Source organism: Schistocerca cancellata, chromosome 6 (genome assembly GCF_023864275.1).
Source record: "Schistocerca cancellata isolate TAMUIC-IGC-003103 chromosome 6, iqSchCanc2.1, whole genome shotgun sequence".
NCBI lineage: Eukaryota > Metazoa > Arthropoda > Insecta > Orthoptera > Acrididae > Schistocerca > Schistocerca cancellata.
This window is the reverse complement of record NC_064631.1, coordinates 318,650,857-318,671,568: the sequence shown is the minus strand read 5'-3', so window position 1 is coordinate 318,671,568 and position 20,712 is coordinate 318,650,857. Positions and strand designations below refer to the sequence as shown.

The following is a 20,712-nucleotide window of genomic DNA, read 5'->3' as shown; positions in this document are numbered from 1 at the left end:
TACTGGTAATAGGCTGAAGGTGTTTATCTACAAGACCAGAGATTCTCTCCTTAGGGGACTAGTTAGCAGTCACAATGGGGCATCCTGGGTGGTTGGGTTTATGGACTTAGGAAGCATGTAGAAGGTAGGAGTGCAGCTGGAAACCACAACAGTGGTGGAGCCTTTGTCCGCAGGTAGGATTTTAAGGTTGGGATCAGTTTTTAGATGGTGGACTGCAGTTCTTTCAGCAGATGTAAAGTTACTTTGCATGTTGAAGGATTTGGGAAATGATGGTGTGGCAAGCTTTGAGGTTAAGAAACTCTGGAAAGTTAACAGGAGGTGATTTGGAGACAATGAGGGTGGATAACGATTGGATGGAGGCCACCCAGTTGCTTCACCCATCATGCATTGCTGCTGCTGCTCGTAGTGTGGCTTCAGCTGCCAGAGACTGTAGTGTGTGTGTGTGTGTGTGTGTGTGTGTGTGTGTGTGTGTGTGTGTGTGTGCATACATTATATAATTTTACACACATTTATCACCACATAATTTTATAATCTGTTGCAATTAAAAAAAATAAATAAAATAAAAACTATGCAATGGAACTATGAACACTCATCAAAACACAAAACAAGTACTTTCATGCCCATTTTGCATTACACTATTTTCACTCTGCATTTAATACATAATTTTATTCTTAAGCGTGGAAAATTTAAATCAGTACTAATTTATGACATGCTATCAGATTTATATAATTAGGAATAACTCCATGTTTTGGCACAGTTTCACCCCACTCCCTTCATTTAATGACGTCTTTGCACGAAATATGAGACATACAGATACTGGTCTGGCGCTACAAAGATTGAAACTGAATGTTGTCTTCATAATAAAATGACTTACTTTGCAGTTGTTCTAAACATCTTTATAATTTAATTCTACTATGAAATGTTTTGATTGAAGTACACCAGCCCAACATATTATTTCTGCTGCTGTGCTTTAAATTTAAATTACGAACTATTTGGAAGAGCTTGTTTTCACACGACTTCTATTTCAATGATTAGGTATCCAGCAAATCCAAGGAATTACATTACAAACACACCCTACATTATTTACTTAAGTGCGAAGTCATGTACAGTAATTATAAGCAATTATGTAACCAAGTAATTCAAACCATCTGGAACTGATGAATGCTGCCTTCTCTTTATCAGGGAAAGTTGAGTCTATAAATGTATTGACTTGTGTTTGTGGTTTTTCACATCCCATCCATTTTTCCATAGCAGTCTGCCTGCTTAGCTGGGTGGTAACATGCTCGCCTCCCATGCAAGAGGGCCCGGGTTTGATTCCCAGCCAGGTTGGAGATTTTCTCCACTCGTGGACTGGGTGTTGTGTTGTCCTCATCATCATTTCATCCTCATCACCGGTGTGCAATTCGCTCAATGTGGCATGGAATGAAATAAGATTTGCACTTGGCGGCCGAACTTCCCCGAATAGGGGCCTCCCGGCCAACATTGCCATACACTCATTTCCATTTTTTTTTCCATAGCAGGTATTTTCATTGCCACCAAAGCTGCTGTATGGCCATATTATCCCCCATTACCTTACAACATAGCCACACAGACACCCAGACAGACACTCCCATGGCCAGTCTGGCTGTGGCCACGGCACTGTGTGTTTAGGTGTCTGTATGGTTGCATTATGAATGTGTGTGGTATTGCTAGAAAAACAACTAGCACTCATAAGCTGGTGTGAATGGTGTTTTCTGTTATGTGTTTCTGTGCTGTGGGTGAGTGACTGCTTTTCCTTTATTTTACGTATTGCTCCATCAAGGAATTTCTATTATTATTATGGATGTCAAATACTCTTCTACTACAGTGGCTTCTATTTTTGTCTCAGATTCTAATTTTGTTAAAAAACTGCAAAATAAGAAAATGCAAATTCTGTAGTGAATGGTTTGAAAATAGAGGAAGCTTGGAAAATAAAGTCTCTGTATGGGTGTGTTATAACTCCCTATGCACACTGTGTGCTTCTTTAGTGGATACAGGAGCAAGGAACAGAAGCCGTTCATCAACAGCAAATTCAGATATTAATTTATTCTACATCTAATGTCAAATAGTAAAAAAAAAAGTGACTATGTTGATGTAGTTGCAGCATCATCTGGTAACACCAGATTTGAATGTAGAAATATATACATATATAGAAGATTTATATAGCTGTCACTCTTCAATACTATGTCTATTAAGAAGATGTCAAGCCCTGGCCATTATGAAAGACTGTGAATGTTATTAAACTCCCAAACACAAAAAATAGGCTCAGTGCCTGAATGTTCGAACTTAAGTACACATGGCACTGGAGCTCTGGAGAGAGGTTGCTTGCATCTCACTGCCAGCGGTGTAATCGTTTGTGGCAGTGCCCTCGTGCTGTGATGGCAGCTGGAGTAAATGCAGTGGCATAACTGGTGGTGTGCTTATTTGAAAGTGCAGTTGACTGGATAGTGGCTAATACCGCAGTGGGAAACAAGTTGGTGAAAGTGAACTATTTTGCAGTATGTGTTCTTGCTCTATTAATTTTGGGAAGAAAGGTTTTCAGGCAGTTTTTAACCACTCCTCTCAACAAAACATAAGTGTAGCCTAGAAATTAAATGGGAACGACATCTGTTACATTTAGAACTGTTCATATCAGATATGACCTTCAAGTTAGGGTACATATGCTAACAATTTGGATGTTAACAGATGTTGAGTATCAAAGTTTATCTACCACTGCTTAAGTTATTTGGCCAGTGAAATCAGTGACTTTCAGTTAATCAACAGATTTATCAAGTGATATCTGCAACAATTTTAAGAAGTTGTTATCTGATAGCATTTTGAATATCAGAAAGAGATTTTCACTCTGCAGCGGAGTGTGCATTGATATGAAACTTCCTGGCAGATTAAAACTGTGTGCCGGGCCGAGACTCGAACTCAGGACCTTTGCTTTTCACAGGCAAGTGCTCTACCAACTGATCTACCCATGCATGACTCATGCACTGTCCTCACAACTTTAATTCTGCCAGTACCTCATCTCCTACATTCCAGACTTCGCAGAAGCTCTCCTCCTCAAGTTTCGTATCAGCCCACACTCCACTGCAGAGTGAAAATCTCATTCTGGAAACATCCCCTAGGCTGTGGTTAAGCCATGTCTCTGCAATATCCTTTCTTCCAGGAGTGCTAGTTCTGCAAGGTATGCAGGAGAGCTTCTTTGAAGTTTGGAATGTAGGAGACGAGGTACTGGCGGAATTAAAGTTATGAGGACGGGGTGTGAGATGTGCTTGGGTAGCTCACTTGCCCACGAAAGGCAAAGGTCCCGATTTCGAGTCTCAGCCCAGCACACAGTTTTAATCTGCCAGGAAGTTTCATATCAGCACACACTCCGCTGCATAGTGAAAATCTCATTCTGGAAACATCCCCTAGGCTGTGGCTAAGCCATGTCTCCGCAATATCCTTTCTTCCAGGAGTGTTAGTTCTGCAAGATATGCAGGAGAGCTTCTGTGAAGTTTGGAATGTAGGAGATGAGGTACTGGCGGAATTAAAGTTGTGAGGACGGGGCGTGAGTCGTGCTTGGGTAGCTCAGTTGGTAGAGCACTTGTCCATGAAAGGCAAAGGTCCCGAGTTTGAGTCTCGGCACGGCACACAGTTTTAATCTGCCAGGAAGTTTCTTTTCTGAACATCTTTCACATTCACCTCAGAAAAAGAGATACCTAATAACTGATGAAGTGACACCATATTTCTGGGAACGTATGTTAGAAGAAGCATTTTCATCATCTTCTTCTTCTTCTTCTTCTTCTTCTTCTTGTGTTATGGCCTCTTTAGGACCACGGGTAGCCCCTCTGTGGACTGCATTTTCCTCTTCTACTCCCAGAACCTCGTCATTGTTTCTCTTCTTCTCTCCCACTCTTCTTCTGAGATCTTCAGAGTCCTTTTCTCCTGTCGGCTCCATTGGTGACACTCTGTATTCTTCTCTGTCATTGATCTCCAGCATATTGGTTGGTGTATATTTGTTCCTCCAGTTTTCCTTTCCCACACACTCTTCATTATTCTGTCCATACTCATCCTAATTACATGTCCACCAGACCTTGCCCTTTTGAGTCTGATTTCCCCAGATATTGTTCTCATGTTCCAGTACAGTTCTTCCCTAGGTCCTTGCATCCAACTCTCTCCACCTCTTTTAGGAACTATTATTTTACTCAGTATTTTTCTCTCTTCTTTCTCTCATTGTTATGCCCCATTTCTTTTTAGTGTCATCATCTCAGGAGCATATAATACTGCATTTCTTACCATTGCTTTGTAGTGGCTTATCTTTGCCTCTGTGGATATGTTCTTTTTATTGTATATCTCTCTCATCATACAGAAGGCTAACCTCATCTTCTTTATCCTCTTTGTTATTCCCTCCTTGCTCCTGTTCATTCCTGTTGTAAATTCTCCCAGGTATTTAAATTTGTCCACCATTTGCACAGTGCTTCTGGTGTTTCCCAGTCTTCAGTGGTATTTAATGTCTTTGTCTTGTTGCAGACGATCCTCAGTCCCGCCTTTCTGGCTACCTTACTTAAGTTGTCGAGTTGTGTCTTTGCCTCTTCTTCCATCTCACTTGCTATTGCTATGTCGTCTGCAAAGGCTAGGCAGTCCACTTGACCCCTGTTGTCCTTTTTGTCCCCCATATGGGTCTTTAGTATTTCCATTTCCTTGTTTATTGCTCTCCACTGCCTGATCACTTCATCCAATGCTGTATTGAACAACAATGGTGACAATCCATCTCCCATCGTCTTGATCTCAAATTCTTCTCACAATGCTCCTCTGAATCTCACCCTTGCTTTTGTGTCTGTCAGAATTTCTTTTATGACTTCTTGTGTAGTTCCATCCAGTCCTCTGTTCTTCAGGATCCTAACAAGAGTCTGTCCGTTGATGGAGTCGTATGCCTTTGTGAAGTCCACAAAGGTTATTACTGTCTTTTTGTTTTTAAGGCCCTATGTTCTATCAGTTGCTTCAGGATAAATATCTGTTCTATACATCCTCTTCCCTTCCTGAATCCTGCTTGGTAGTCACCAACTGTATTATCTACCTGTTCTTCTACTCTCTTGTGCAAGAGTTTTGACAGCACCTTGTATCTGACCTCTAGTAGCGATATTTCTCTGTAGTTGTTTGCATCTCTCTTGTCCCCCCTTCGTATGTATTGGTACTACAGTTTCATTCTTCCATCCTTCTGGCAACTTCTTTGTTCTCCAAATCTGTTTGATTATGTTGGTCATGTTGTCTATTGCTTTGTTGCCTCCCCACTTTATCATCTCGGCTGCTATACCATCTTCTGCAGTTGCCTTATTATTCTTTAGATCATTTATGGCTTACCTTAGGACATGCTTGATGGTGCAGAAATCACGAGAACAGAAGCATGAGTAAATGAAATGGAGCTGGAAGCCATTCAGAAAAATTCTGAGAAAAGAAAATGAGTACTTCATTTTTTGCTAAGATTCCTAAGAAATGTAAACCAAAAATTTTTTGTTGATTTTTCCAGTACTGAAATGTAGAATGCCATTAGCTGTCAAAGTGTTGTTTGTGAACTATGGATACTAATATTGAATTACCAACACCAAATCACCAATGTACTTGCATAATTATGTTAATAATAAAAAATAAAAAATAAAAAAATAAAAAATAAACCAAAGAAATGGTCATACCCCATCCAGGATCATGAAATAGAAACTTTTTATGTTCTTAACCAACCCTCTTGGAAGGAGATTATCAAAAATGAAAATATTTCATTTATGCCATATTTTTTATTAAAATAATTTGTCACTTCTTAATCAACTTTTAAAAACATGTTTTCATCTTTTTCAAATACTTTGCCACCTTTCTCACATTTTTCAAGTGCCACACATCTCCTCACCCTGCTCACACCAAATACAATGTATCTTGTTGGATGTAACCTATGAAGAGTTGTCTCTATCATCGCAACTGAGGAATTCACTTTCACTGTCACTTCTTGTGAGACTCCCCAAGACTTCTTCCTCCATACAACAGCATGCTGATTTCTCCATAGAACTGAATCTTAGACAAAAAGAAAGATGAAATAGCAAGACAAGACCACAACAGCAAATGTATAAAGGGATTTTCAACTGAGCAGGCCAAGCCTTGAATAGTTACTGGACACTTGGTTCAGAAATATGCCTCACTATGTTTGCCAATCTAGAGCACATAGGTATCTGAATGACATTCCATCTCAACTCATATGGAACACAGAGGTGTTGGCAAAGCATTGTTCATTAACACCTCCACAGCACCTGACACAAGTAGTAGCAGGTTTGCCTTAGCATGTCTAGAGCACCTAGTGACAATAGAAGTGCCAAGAGTTAACATTTTTGAAGCAGTCATATGATTATTTTAAGCAGTTTCATTTTTACAAAATGAGGCTACTTGATTCTGTAGATGAGACTTGTAACTTTTGTAGTGGATGATATTACAGAAATCAGTGTCTTGGGCACATGTTAGATTCAAAAAATTCATGACTGGTGTTCATCAGATACAACAAGTACAGCAATAACATATATTTACATGTATTGACTAAGGCCTATGTGCCACTGCTGTACTTGCACTACTGCACTGTTGATCCTGATAATGACTGTGATGCTGAAACAGCTCATGAATTTTGATAAAATAATTTGTGACCAAAAGATTGATTTCTATAATTTAATAAGTTTTGTTTTTCTTGTACCAACATAGCAGATAATTATAGCACAATTCACAAAAACCATAACATTGACGTACAAGCCAATAGATATATATACAACAATGCCATTCACTGTAAGCAAAGTTTTGGCACATATGGTGAAGTCATATCTTAAATTTTCAGTCATAGTAATTTGATATTACATGTGGCATTCAAGGAGAAGACAATTAACATCTTCAATCATGAAATAGTGATAGTTTGTCAAAAAGCTCCTGCATATATGATGAAGATAATGTTAGAAAAAATTTAACAGGTGGTTTCACTTTGTTCTGGAAAGTATCTTGATGATGTAAAAGAAGTTGGTTACTGAAGTTTTATCACGATTTAACTCCCCTATCTGGACAATATTTACAGAATTTTACCTTTACATGGGCAGTTCCACTGTGGTTTTTAATCCAGAGTATTTTACCTCTTTGTTCAGAGATTCAAGATGGTGTATCACTTCCAGTACCTTAAAAACATGATCATTGTATACATTGCATACAAGGAAGAGGCCTGGAGATACTGGAAGTTTTCAGATAGATTATATAATGGTAAGACAGAGATTTAGGAACCACGTTTTAAATTGTAAGACAGGAGCAGATGTGGACTCTGACCACAATCCATTAGGAAATGAGACACTTAGAGTAGTAAATGAGTTTTGCTATTTGGGGAACAAAATAACTAACGATGGTCGAAGTAGAGAGTATATAAAATGTAGACTGGCAATGGCAAGGAAAGCATTTCAGAAGAAGAGAAATTTGTTAACATTGAGTATAGATTTAAGTGTCAGGAAGCCATTTCTGAAAGTATTTGTATGGAGTGTAGCCATGTATGGAAGTGAAACATGGACGATAAATAGTCTGGACAAGAAGAGAATAGAAGCTTTTGAAATGTGGTGCTACAGAAAAATGCTGAAGCTTAGATGGGTAGATCACATGACTAATGTGGACGTATTGAATAGAATTGGGGAGAAAAGAAATTTGTGGCACAACGTGGCTAGAAGAAGGGATCGGTTGGCAGGACATGTTCTGAGGCATTAAGGGATCACCAGTTCGGTATTGGAGGGCAGCGTGGAGGGTAAAAGTCATAGAGGGAGACCTATAGATAAGTACAGTAAGCACATTCAGAAGGATGTAGGTTGCAGTAGGTACTTGGAGATGAAGAAGCTTGCATAGGATAGAGTAGCATGGAAAGCTGGATCAAACCAGTCTCTGGACTGAAGACCACAACAACAACAACTGAAAAGTAGTAATAATCAGACTGTGAATCAGAGAATATCAGCACTGTTTCATTGCATTAATTTTTTTCATGTATCAATTCTTTTAAGGCAACAGTGAGCTCAGTACTTATTTTCAAAGCCTCAGAGTTGACATGGCTTCTTGAGTACAAAGGCCTGTATACTTTTAGGTACCACCATACCTAGAAACATTGCCAGTGTTGACTGCCCTCCACAGTACCACCTTTCCCCTCTATGAATGGTACAGTAAGACTGGAAACATCTGAGACTGTGGGATCTCCAACATAGTTGTAGAAAACAGGATGTCTGGCTATGTCAGAGATGCAGGTGCATCACCATCAGGTTCTGCAATGGATAGTATGTAGACTCATAACAAAAAGACCTTAAAAATAATGCTATTGCTGGTTCTTGTCCTCCTGAGTTGGTGAAGGTGTGGCTTGTGGGATCACTAAGGCTACAAATGATTTTGCTGTCACTGCATAGATTGTCTGGCTATGGATAGCTTCCACAGTAGCTGGAATTCAACTAGTGATCTGAATGAACATGCCCACACCAGAGAATATCAGGTTGAGCTGAGGCATGTGAAGGGCTTAGAATAATGTAATTTGTGAGTTGACAGGCTTTAGCATTGTTTCTTGGCTATTTGCAATGCAATATTTGTGCCAGGATTTTGCTGGTGACAGACACTGTGTGGTGGGTTGTGAGAAACACGTTAACTACTGTCTCTGTATGAGCTACCAGAACAGTTTTGGCCTTCTTGTTCTTAAATGTCTGTGTCATACATTTTCAATCCTCAGTGTTATATAGATGAACTGGTGCTAATGTTATGTGTTCATTGCCATTTCTGGTGTAGACTCCCTGAAATTGGCTTGAAGCTAGGACATGTTTAATTGTGTGGTAAGTGGTGGAACATATAATGATGATATTGGGGAAGCTGAAGGGCATATCTATCATCATTAATCACTTGGAGGTGTAGAATCAGCCCACAAAGTCTAAACGTATACTACTTACCTTAGAAATTGCAACACACTGCACAACATCAAATTAGGATGAAGGGTACTGAACACTTGGATATGCAAGTTATTAGCTTTCAAGTGTAACCAAACAAAGTAGGCAGGGGAAGCATCTATCAGTATATCAAAGAATTGGACAATGGAAGCACTGTAATATACTGAGACAGCAATTTATCATTCTGCAATATTGCTTTTTGTAGCAGTAGGGCCATAGTCAGTTCTTTGCTGGATCCCAATAGCCCCATGTGGCTAACACCCTAGAGGACTGATATATTATTTTAAGGGGTCATAAATGACATGGACAGTGTTCAACTGTCTCCCTGGTGACAGTTTCTTTAGATCTTTCACCCACTGAAGACATCTGGTAGGAGCTGCCAAAGGGCAGGGTAACCTAGAAGTGATTCCCATAATCAGCAGTGTGAGTAGATTAGCACAATAGTGATAATTTATCACTAGCATACTTTATACAAGTAGCCTACAGTGGCTCTTCTGTCTGTTAATGTGTAGCTTGAATTTTAATGTATTCCTAAATGCTCTTCATAATGATCATTTACAGAAAATGATATGTGAACTGATTCCAGTGAGAAGGATCATAATAGGATTTCAGATGGTTTTATAGAAGAAGGAAGAGGGGGAACAATGCCTGCATTTACTTTACAAATTTTTAACCTTTAAAAAAATGTATCTACATTGGTCATGGGTATTTATTTTTATAAATGCCTTAGAAATATCTCCATTTTCCAGTTTTTGTTTTTGAACAGTCTTTTAAACCAAATCTGGATTTAGTTGAGCACCAGATAGGTTCCTTTTATTCTTAACTGTTTAAATTTCACAAAGGCTGAAGGGGCATTAGTCACAGATTAATCTGCTACATAGCCACAAAATATGTAATTTGTTATTAAGCACCTTGGGTGATGTGGGTATGGTAAGGGAAATTTAGCAGTATTGTAAACACCATAGTTGGTGTTGAGAAGCAAGATAGTGTTGAGAGAACTCAAATTATCATCTTTTATTGACTATTTGGTTCCTGCACATGTGCTTGCTACATACCGAGCTGAGTGCTGTGTCACTCTCAGATAGTGCATCCATCTACACTAAGTAGCCTGTGCTTGGGCCTTTACATGGGCTGGGGTACCTAAGCAGCCTACCTCACCCAATGCTGAATATCTGTGGAGTGCTTTCTGTGCTATCTCATTCTATTGCTCTGAAATTTGGCACTGCTGAGACAAACATTATTGTAGGTGTATAAATTAGTTTCTGACTTCGGAACTTCTCTGTAGATTTATTGTTGTCCCAAATGCAGTCTACATGAATACTGCATCAGGATGAAGAATGTTATATACTCTTGCTGCATTACATCCCGCAGTGATACAATGATCATTTTGCAAACAAAGGCTCACACATTGTACTCTGATAATGTGCAGCAAGCCCAAAACTAGAACACAGACAGCATGCAGTCATACTGTGTTCTGGTAATGAAATCTTTGTAAGATTTCATTAGTACAGTACGATTGTATGCTGTGTTCTAGTTTTGTACTTGCTGCACATTATAAGATTACGATATATGAGCCTTTGTTTGCAAAATGATCATTGCATCACTGCAGGACGTAATGCAAGAGTACATAATATCTTTCATCCGGTTGCAGTTTTCATCTACACTGCATTAAAGTGTGAAATGACTGATCAGACAAAAACTATGATGATGTCTTGTGTCCTATTTATGCTGCCTTTGCTTCAGTTTGCTGGCTTCCCCTTCTTCTGTCCTGTAACCCACTTCCAACTCGCATCACCTTTGTCATGTGCCACACTCCACCAGCTCCAATACTGTGTATCACATGCCTAGCCCATGTACCTGCCACTCCTCCCTCCTGTGCCAGCAACTCTGCTGCCTCCTTCCAACAACTAGCTACCCATGCCACCCTTGTTCCTACCTCATGCTTCTCTCTTGCCATCCACCCAAGCCAAGTGTGTGTGTGTGTGTGTGTGTGTGTGTGTGTGTGTGTGTGTGTGTGTGTGTGTGCGCGCACGCGCTCGTTTGTATGTGGACATGTATACATGGATGTGTGCATGTATATGTGTGTCTATATATTGATACTGTAGCCTGAAAAAAGATTTATTTTGAAAACTAGCAAGTTTTCTTTTATCTTTGTGTGTGGCTGTTTATGACTCAACATTTTTTTTCTATTTGGTGAATGGCCTCCTTTACTCATAAAGTGTTCACATTCTGCCAGAATTTTCCTTACTATATAAATCGGATATGCTTAGTCTAAATACATGAAGCTCAGTTAAGTTTCTGATGATAATTAAATTCTTATTTTACTAAAAATTACTCAATATGTTTTCATGAGACTTGTCAACCCACTGTTTTGCATTAAAGGTGTTCTCAGTAATTGAGAGCATTATTTTTTATGTTATTGAAATGTGTTCTCTTTCAGCTTTCACCTTGCCTTTTCCCAGTGCTGCTGATTTGATTATTGATTTTTCCCTTTTGTTCCTATTTAACATTACTCAGTTAGACATTTCTTTCTTTTTACTTGTTTTTCACTATTGACATCACATTACTTTTATTTATTGCTGTCAAATATTTCTCATCTGTGCTTCTAGTTTAAATTTGTCTTGTCCTTGCTCTGGCTTGTGTCCTGCATACCCAGCTGTTTCTGACTTCTCAAGTTTTCAAATTTATCTCTCACTGTCATTTCATTTTGCATTTTATCCCTCATACGCTACGTGATCAAAAGTATCCAGACACCCACAAAAACATATGCTATTCATATTAGGTACTCCATATCAGCGACCTCAGTAGTCAGTAGACATCACGAGAGAACAGAATGGGGTGCTGCATGCATGGAACTCAAAGACTTCAAACGTGGTCAGGTGATTGGGTGTCACTTGTGTCATACGTCTATAAACAAGATTTCCACACTCCTAAACATCCCTAGGTCCACTGTTTCCATTGTGACAGTGAAGTGGAAATGTGAAGGGACACGTACAGCACAAAAGCATACAGGCCGCCCTCATCTGTTGACTGACAGGGACCATCGACAGTTGAAGAGGGTCATAACATGTAATAGCAGACATCTATCCAGACCATCACACAGGAATTCCAAACTGAATCAGGATCCACTGCAAGTACAATGACCATTAGACGAGAGGTGAGAAAACTTGGATTTCATGGTCGAGCAGCTGCTCATAGGCTACACATCATGCCGGTAAATGCCAAATGATGCCGCGATTCATGTAAGGAGCATAAACATTGGACGATTGAACCTTGGAAAAACGTTATATGGAGTGACGAATCACAGTACACAATGAGGTGATCCAATGGCAGGGTGTGAGTATGGCAAATGCTTGGTGAATGTCATCTTCCAGCGTGTGTAGTACCAACAGTAAAATTCGGAGGCAGTGGTGTTATGATGTGGTTGCGTTTTTCATGGAGGGGGCTTGCAACCCTTGTTCTGCATGGCACTATCACAGCACAGGCCTACATTGATGTTTTAAGCACCTTCTTGCTCCACACTGTTGAAGAGCAATTCGGGGATGGTGACTGCATCTTTCAACATGATCGAGCACCTGTTCATAATGCACAGCCTGTGGCAGAGTGGCTATGTGACAATAACATCCCTGTAATAGACTTGCCTGCACAGAGTCTTGAGCGGAATCCTATAGAACACCTTTGGGATGTTTTGGAATGCTAACTTCGTGCGAGGCCTCACCAACCAACATTGATACCACTCCTCAGTACAGCACTTCATGAAGAATGGGCTGCCACTCTCCAAGAAACCTTCCAGCACCTGATTGAACATATGCCTGCAAGAGTGGAAGCTGTCCTCAAGGCTAAGGGTGGGCCAACAGCATACTGAATTCCAGCATTACTGACAGAGGGCACCACGAATTTGTAAGTCATTTTCAGCCAGGTGTCCAGATACTTTTGATCACATAGTGTACGTTCCTGCTTGACCTTAGTGTTTGATTGGTTTTTATGCTTTGCCCTGAAATAAATCCATTTTCTTCTCTCTTTCTTGTGTTTTACTAGGTGAGGAATCTTTTGTTTCAAGAATCTTTAATTTTCATCAGCTTTTGAGAATTTATTTATGTCTGCACTTGCTGATGGTAAGCTAAGTAGACATAATTTGTATTTAAGATTAGATATTGTTGACTGTTGTTCAAGGTACAATATGAAAACCTCTCCATTACTGGAACATTTTTGATACTTAGTAACTATTATCATTACAATGAACACACTAAAAAATTTTGTCTAGATGTGTACCGTATTTACTCGAATCTAAGCCGCACTTTTTTCCGGTTTTTGTAATCCAAAAAACCGCCTGCGGCTTAGAATCGAGTGCAAAGCAAGCGAAGTTCTGAAAATATTGGTAGGTGCCGCCACAACTAACTTCTGCCGTCGAATATATGTAGCGCTACACAGGCATGCTTTGTAGGCACAAAGATAAATACTGGCGCCAAAACCTCTGCGTCAGTAAATTACTTAAAAAAAAAAAGATGGAAGACTAGCTTTTTTTCTCTGCCCCGAGTTTCGACCACTGCATTTTCATACATTATACAAGGAAGTAAATACAAATTCCATATTGTTCATCTTCGAGTGTAGCAGCAATTTCAATGTACTCCGAAAATCCGACTGGCGAGACTGTTGGGATGTTTGCCAATATGGCCAACTCTACGTTCTGAATTTTTTCCTACCTGTGAGAAGAGATGGTTGCTAATAGGAACCTGATGAAATGTGAATCACATGCAGTATTCTCTTCACCATAAGGATAATACGAATATAAACATTTTGCCATGTATTCTTTCGTGTTTGCTGCTATCTCATTTAAATCCTGTCTACCTAATAAACTACGAAACTAGAGTGAGACAACAGCAAACGCAGAAGAATATACATATCGTGTCATGTTTATATTCGTATTATTCTTATGCCTAGTAGTGATACAGTCAGAAATGAAGCACAGCAACTGACTAGATTTTTAAATCTAAGATGACTCTAATTTCTGTGCAGAATTTGATGTACTAAAGAAGCGGCCGCAAAGATTTTCAAACGGAGAAAAATTTTCGCGTAACTCTCGTTCAGAACATGTTCTGTCATATGAAGTCTATTATTTGGTTCTTGGTGATCATTATCAAAGAAAGCAGCAGTGTAAGTAACAACAAATAGCAGTCTCTTGCCATTGTTTCGCTAATGAGACGATTCCTCTTCTTTTTTTTTTTTTAATTGTAAGCGGCGGTAGCGCGCACAAAAGCAATCCATGCCGCGAGCAGCAACAGGCCGTAAACACGCACTATCAGAATGCGACAAACAATGCATGACACAGTACAGTAATGCATTTTCAGCTTAGAGTGACGTAAACACCTATAACAAAGAAAACGGCACTTATCAGATCAAAGCAAAATAAGCAATCGATTCAAACCAGACGAAGCACGAGAAAAAGGAAGGGTTCCCGTATAAATACGGATGGAGCGCCTGACGCATAGCAATGGCTACCTGGTAAAGCTTAACTGCTAAGCTTACGACTCGAACCAAACTACTGTAGCTGTATCGTCATTCATTCGACCTAAATTGTGTCTCATTTTACAATGGACCAACTTCGTTTCGATTTGGAGGTGCGGCCTAAAACTTTTCTCTCCCCTTGAATTTCGAGTCTCAAATTTCACGTGCGGCTTAGATTCGGGAATTTTTTTTTTTTTTTTCCTTAATTTCGAGTCTCATTTTTCAGGTGCGGATTAGATTCGAGTAAATACGGTAATAACCTGTTGTATCAATTATTCCATGAATGTTGATGTATGGCGTGTGTTGCAACTAATACAACAACATATCCTGTGCCAGTATGTACCACTCAGCCAACAATAAAATGATAATCACTGCATCTACCATATATTTCCACTGTATACACTTAAATTGTCTTTCCAGGATTTCACACACTGGGTTACTGGATGGTATGACTGGAATCTGGCATTAAACCAGGAAGGTGGCCCTAACTGGGTAGAAAACTATGTTGATGCTTCAGTTATTGTGAATGCGAAAAATGATGAATTTTATAAGCAGCCTTTATTTTATGCTATTGGCCACTTTTCCAAGTTTATTCCTGAAGATTCAGTGAGGATTAATATTGTGCCACACAATGAAAATGGAATTGAAACTGTGGCATTCACAACTCCATATAATGCAACAGCTATCATTTTGTTCAATAAGTAAGTTCCTTTTTTCATCATTTTCTATTTACAATAGAGCAAAAATTCATAATAATATAAATAGTTTTTCATGATTTTATCAATGAAGGTTTGCAGCAGATGTTTTCAGAAATATACTGAAGGAAAACTGCAACCAGAACATTTTTCTTGTGAATGATTTATTTCACCTTATCTAGTTTCACACCTTGGCTCATATTCAGATTAGCAGTAACGATTTCTTCCAAAAATTTCACACTTTTGTCCCATAATACAACACAATATTAATGACTGTGTGCTTTATAGTAACTTTAACATTTTACTTTCTGATACTTGAGAAAAAATTTATCTTATGCATTAAAAAACAGGAGTCTGCTTCACTGATGCATGTCATGCTGAAGAGAAAGCTGGTAGGCACATGTTTATTTATGTCACTGGACAATGGGCCTAGGCCATAAACTAATTATGTTGAAATAAATAATTTAGTCAAAATTTGTGATTGGTTGCTTTTTTCCATATTTCATTAGGTTTCTAGCAGAGATAATTATTCCATTTTGTGCACAATGTTTCATGGACTGAAATATTGTGGTTACTGTCTGAACTCCAAATAATCTGTTCACCAATGGAATCATCATCTTGGAAAGAAATTTGAAAAATGCCATGAATCAGTAATGTTAAGATCACATTATAAATCACAGAATAATACTTGTATAATTATACTGAAATAATTTAGAGAGAGAGAGAGACAAGGGAAACCAACAAAAACATTTTATTTGTAGCGAGGCATATGAAAATCTACTTACACTTTGCCATTCAGTAACAAAATCGCAATTCACACTCTCCTTACTTCATTTTACAGTCTTTCCTTATTTTTACATGAGAAAAAAGTTATGATTTATGTGCCTCTAAAATCAGTCAGCTTTGACTTATCAGAACAAATACTAATGTAAAAAACAAGCTTCATTATAAAGAGGGATAAATTTACATTTTAGAGTGTATGACAAGCCATTCTTTGATATACAGTGGGTGAAAGGAGATGTGGTGATTACAGAGAAAGTATTTATTTTTCTATTTCTAAGAAGGGACAAAAGAATGAAGGAGTAACATGAATGCAGTAAGTTTCATTATACACTCCTGGAAATGGAAAAAAGAACACATTGACACCGGTGTGTCAGACCCACCATACTTGCTCCGGACATTGCGAGAGGGCTGTACAAGCAATGATCACACGCACGGCACAGCGGACACACCAGGAACCGCGGTGTTGGCCGTCGAATGGCGCTAGCTGCGCAGCATTTGTGCACCGCCGCCGTCAGTGTCAGCCAGTTTGCCGTGGCATACGGAGCTCCATCGCAGTCTTTAACACTGGTAGCATGCCGCGACAGCGTGGACGTGAACCGTATGTGCAGTTGACGGACTTTGAGCGAGGGTGTATAGTGGGCATGCGGGAGGCCGGGTGGACGTACCGCCGAATTGCTCAACACGTGGGGCGTGAGGTCTCCACAGTACATCGATGTTGTCGCCAGTGGTCGGCGGAAGGTGCACGTGCCCGTCGACCTGGGACCGGACCGCAGCGACGCTCGGATGCACGCCAAGACCGTAGGATCCTACGCAGTGCCGCAGGGGACCGCACCACCACATCCCAGCAAATTAGGGACACTGTTGCTCCTGGGGTATTGGCGAGGACCATTCACAACCATCTCCATGAAGCTGGGCTACGGTCCCGCACACCGTTAGGCCGTCTTCCGCTCACGCCCCAACATCGTGCAGCCCGCCTCCAGTGGTGTCGCAACAGGCGTGAATGGAGGGACGAATGGAGACGTGTCATCTTCAGCGATGAGAGTCGCTTCTGCCTTGGTGCCAATGATGGTCGTATGCATGTTTGGTGCCGTGCAGGTGAGCGCCACAATCAGGACTGCATACGACCGAGGCACACAGGGCCAACACCCGGCATCATGGTGTGGGGAGCGATCTCCTACACTGGCCGTACACCACTGGTGATCGTCGAGGGGTCACTGAATAGTGCACGGTACATCCAAACCGTCATCGTACCCATCGTTCTACCATTCCTAGACCGGCAAGGGAACTTGCTGTTCCAACAGGACAATGCACGTCCGCATGTATCCCGTGCCACCCATCGTGCTCTAGAAGGTGTAAGTCAACTACCCTGGCCAGCAAGATCTCCGGATCTGTCCCCCATTGAGCATGTTTGGGACTGGATGAAGCGTCGTCTCACGCGGTCTGCACGTCCAGCACGAACGCTGGTCCAACTGAGGCGCCAGGTGGAAATGGCATGGCAAGCCGTTCCACAGGACTACATCCAGCATCTCTACGATCGTCTCCATGGGAGAATAGCAGCCTGCATTGCTGCGAAAGGTGGATATACACTGTACTAGTGCCAACATTGTGCATGCTGTGTTGCCTGTGTCTATGTGCCTGTGGTTCTGTCAGTGTGATCATGTGATGTATCTGACCCCAGGAATGTGTCAATAAAGTTTCCCCTTCCTGGGACAATGAATTCACGGTGTTCTTATTTCAATTTCCAGGAGTGTATTATATAATAGCCATCTTTTAGATTTATTGTATGAGCAGGAAAATTTATGTGGGAAGACTGTAAAATTATGACACAGAATGCCTAGCTCTTCCTTACCTCAAGAGATGAAATCTAATTACTGGCATAAGCTGCACATAAAAATAAAAAAGAACTATCCTAGCTTACAGAAATATTTGTTCTTCCCTCAGGGAGGAAACAGGAATAATTTGGGAAAGGAAAATCACTCAGAACCAAGGTTGAGAGTTGTTGTACAAGGGTTGCCAAAGCTTAAGAGGGAAGCATCAGAGAAAGTAGTAGGTCAAACATAGTACATTGGTAAGAACTCTACCAGCTTCAGTTCAGAGATCCTAGAAGAACAGTGTGAGAGGTAGAAATGGAGTAAGAGTATGAGTAAGAGAAGTGGTAACTGAAGTGAACAGTGTAAGACTGGTGTAATCATGAAGTGGGAGGTAAGTGAAAAAGGGGACAGGAACTAAACAGAGAGAGAAAGAGATAGTGAGCAGAGGAGGGGGGGGGGGGCAGGCATACGAAGAAGGAAAATAAAAAGTAACAGATAATATTGAGTATATGAATAAATGAAAAATCCTAAAAAAAGAAAGGAAAAAATATAATTTTTTATACTCACATGTTCACAACTATCCTTTATACCCATCACCCACCTATTCCTTTTTCACCCCTGAAGAGGGGCCTTGTGGTTCTGAAAGCTATGATAGATATTTCTATTTTTATGTGTCTGTCAGCAGTAGGGCAATCTCACCTCATGAAAAAAATTACAGACTATCAGTTGTGTTACTCTGTAAAAATTTAATGTTGTTGTTCTACAGGAACACTGCTTTTACCATTTGGTGCACACCAAGATGTACACATCTAAAATAATGTTTGCAGTATTATTAACATGCCCCTCCATTTCCGCATCCAGTGATGCCTGTGGGCTGAGGATGACACGGTGGCCAGTCGGTACCATTGGGCCTTCCAAGGCCTGTTCGGACAGAGAGGGAGGTTGTGGGTAAAAGGCACAAGGTGATGGTCCACAAGGGCAAAGAGTCTCTCTGTGTGGGCACAGTAACCAGCCACAATGTTGCGCCATGGGTGTTTGGATTTATGTACTTCAGGAAGCATGTAGAAGGTAGGAAAGTGGGGAGTGACGGATGTGAAGAGGAAGAAGGACTCAGTGGAGAGGTTCTAGGATGGACCTACAGATTTTAGGAGGTACTGGAGTTGGGTTCACTGTGGCAGTGATTGTAGATGAGCAGCTGGCTGAGTACCTCTGGCAGGTAATCTCAGTGTGTATAATCAGAGTATTGTTGATTTTGTCAGCCAGTAGCATTATAAGTGCAGTATCAGCTTTTAGGTGGTGGTTGTAGTTCTTTCCGTGGATGTGAGGTTGGTTTCCATGTTAAATAATTTGGGGAATGATTGTGAAGCAAGATTTGAGGTTAAGATATTCTTGAAAGTTAATACAGGATGATTTGGGAACAGTGGTGCTAGGTCACGGTTATCTGGAGGAATAAGTTGAGAAAGTTGGTGTCTGATATTGGTTTGGACTGAGTCTGATTGATTTGGTCAGTGGCAAAAAAAGTGTTCCCAATGTAAGGATTGGGAGAAGGTGAGAAGGTCTTTAACTAGCGTGAAATGACTGAATTTGGGAGAAGGGCAAAAGTAATGACACCTCAGCTTCCAGACATGGCCCCATGTGACTTTTCTGTATTCCAAAATCAATGAAAACATTGAAGGTCATTATAAGCATAGTTGAGACTAAAAATGTGTCACTGAGATGGTTAGTCTATTCTGAAAACAAAGTTCATCAGGTGTTTCTGGGATTGGAAAAAGTGCTGGCATATGTGTATGGCATCTAATGGAAACTGTTTTGACATTGTTGTAGATGAAATAATAAAATTGTTTCCAAAACAAACAAAAACCCATTTTTTTAAACACCTCATATATACCAAAATGTGGCTATGTTCCCGGCCCTTTATGTAAATCTTGTGTTGAGTATCTCTTTGAATGCACTGCCACAATTGTATGTCAGGGAACAAACAAGCTATTAGTACTGAGAATTTATAGGCTCCCAGCATGAAATATCTCAAACCCATATAGCAGGAAACATCAGTTCAAATATGGTCTGTAGCACTTCTATTGCCTAACAATACCAGAGAAGGAAAGTTGCTACTCACTATATAGTGGAGAGTGCTCTGAGACTGCAGACGTGTGCGCAAGTTGCATTTGCATGAGTGTGTGTGTGTGTGTGTGTGTGTGTGTGTGTGTGTGTGTGTGTGTGTGTGTGTGTGTGTGTTTGTGTGTTTGTGTGTTTGTGTGTCTACTGATGGCAAAGGCCTTAAAGCTTTAATTGTGTGAATCTTTTTGTTGTGCCTATCGCGACTCAGCATCTCCGCTATATGGTGAGTAGCAACTTTCCTTCTCTGATATTGTTACATTCCATCCTGGATTTTCCATTGTTTGACTTCTATTGCCTAGTTTCAGTAAAAGTCATTATTATGTATTCTTGATTAAAAATTAACAGAATTACTTCAGAGAGTTTAAACAGCTATTTCAATGTGCAATTATATTTTGCAACAAACAGCTGTGCAAAGAAATAGTTCTAAAATTGTTGTTGCAATGAGTAGAAAGGTATTAACACTCATCTTGTTTTTTGATATATATGAGGCACGAAATGACATCTTCCTGAGGTCTAAGGGATGATGTTCAGGTCCAGTGTTTGAAGCATAAGTGAAGATACTTATTCACATTTTCATGATAGGCTTATTTCTTAACCACACATGCCAGAAAATCAAATTCATCCATCAGGTTTATGCACACTGCTAAAGAGAGTCCTCCAAAATTTTCATAATAAACCCTGAATGCAAACTGCAGCCAAACAAATAGCATCAACTAAAATTTTGTAAACATGGAATTCAGACAGAATAAAAATTCAGAGTGCAGCAATTGTTACTTCATATTCAAAAAGTTTTCAACTTTCTACTAAATCCAAGAAAATTTTCAATTTCCGTATGTAATATTACAG

At 40.0% G+C, this 20,712-nt stretch overlaps 1 protein-coding gene across 1 annotated transcript in view; it reads left to right on the top strand.

Moving 5' to 3' along the window:
* Positions 1–20,712, top strand: part of LOC126191350 (lysosomal acid glucosylceramidase-like) — a 163,151-nt gene that overhangs the window by 126,685 nt on the left and 15,754 nt on the right. Inside the window, exon 8 of the mRNA XM_049932189.1 lies at positions 14,880–15,160. Coding sequence (XP_049788146.1) covers positions 14,880–15,160 — 281 coding nt within the window. The remainder of the gene's footprint in view (positions 1–14,879; positions 15,161–20,712) is intronic.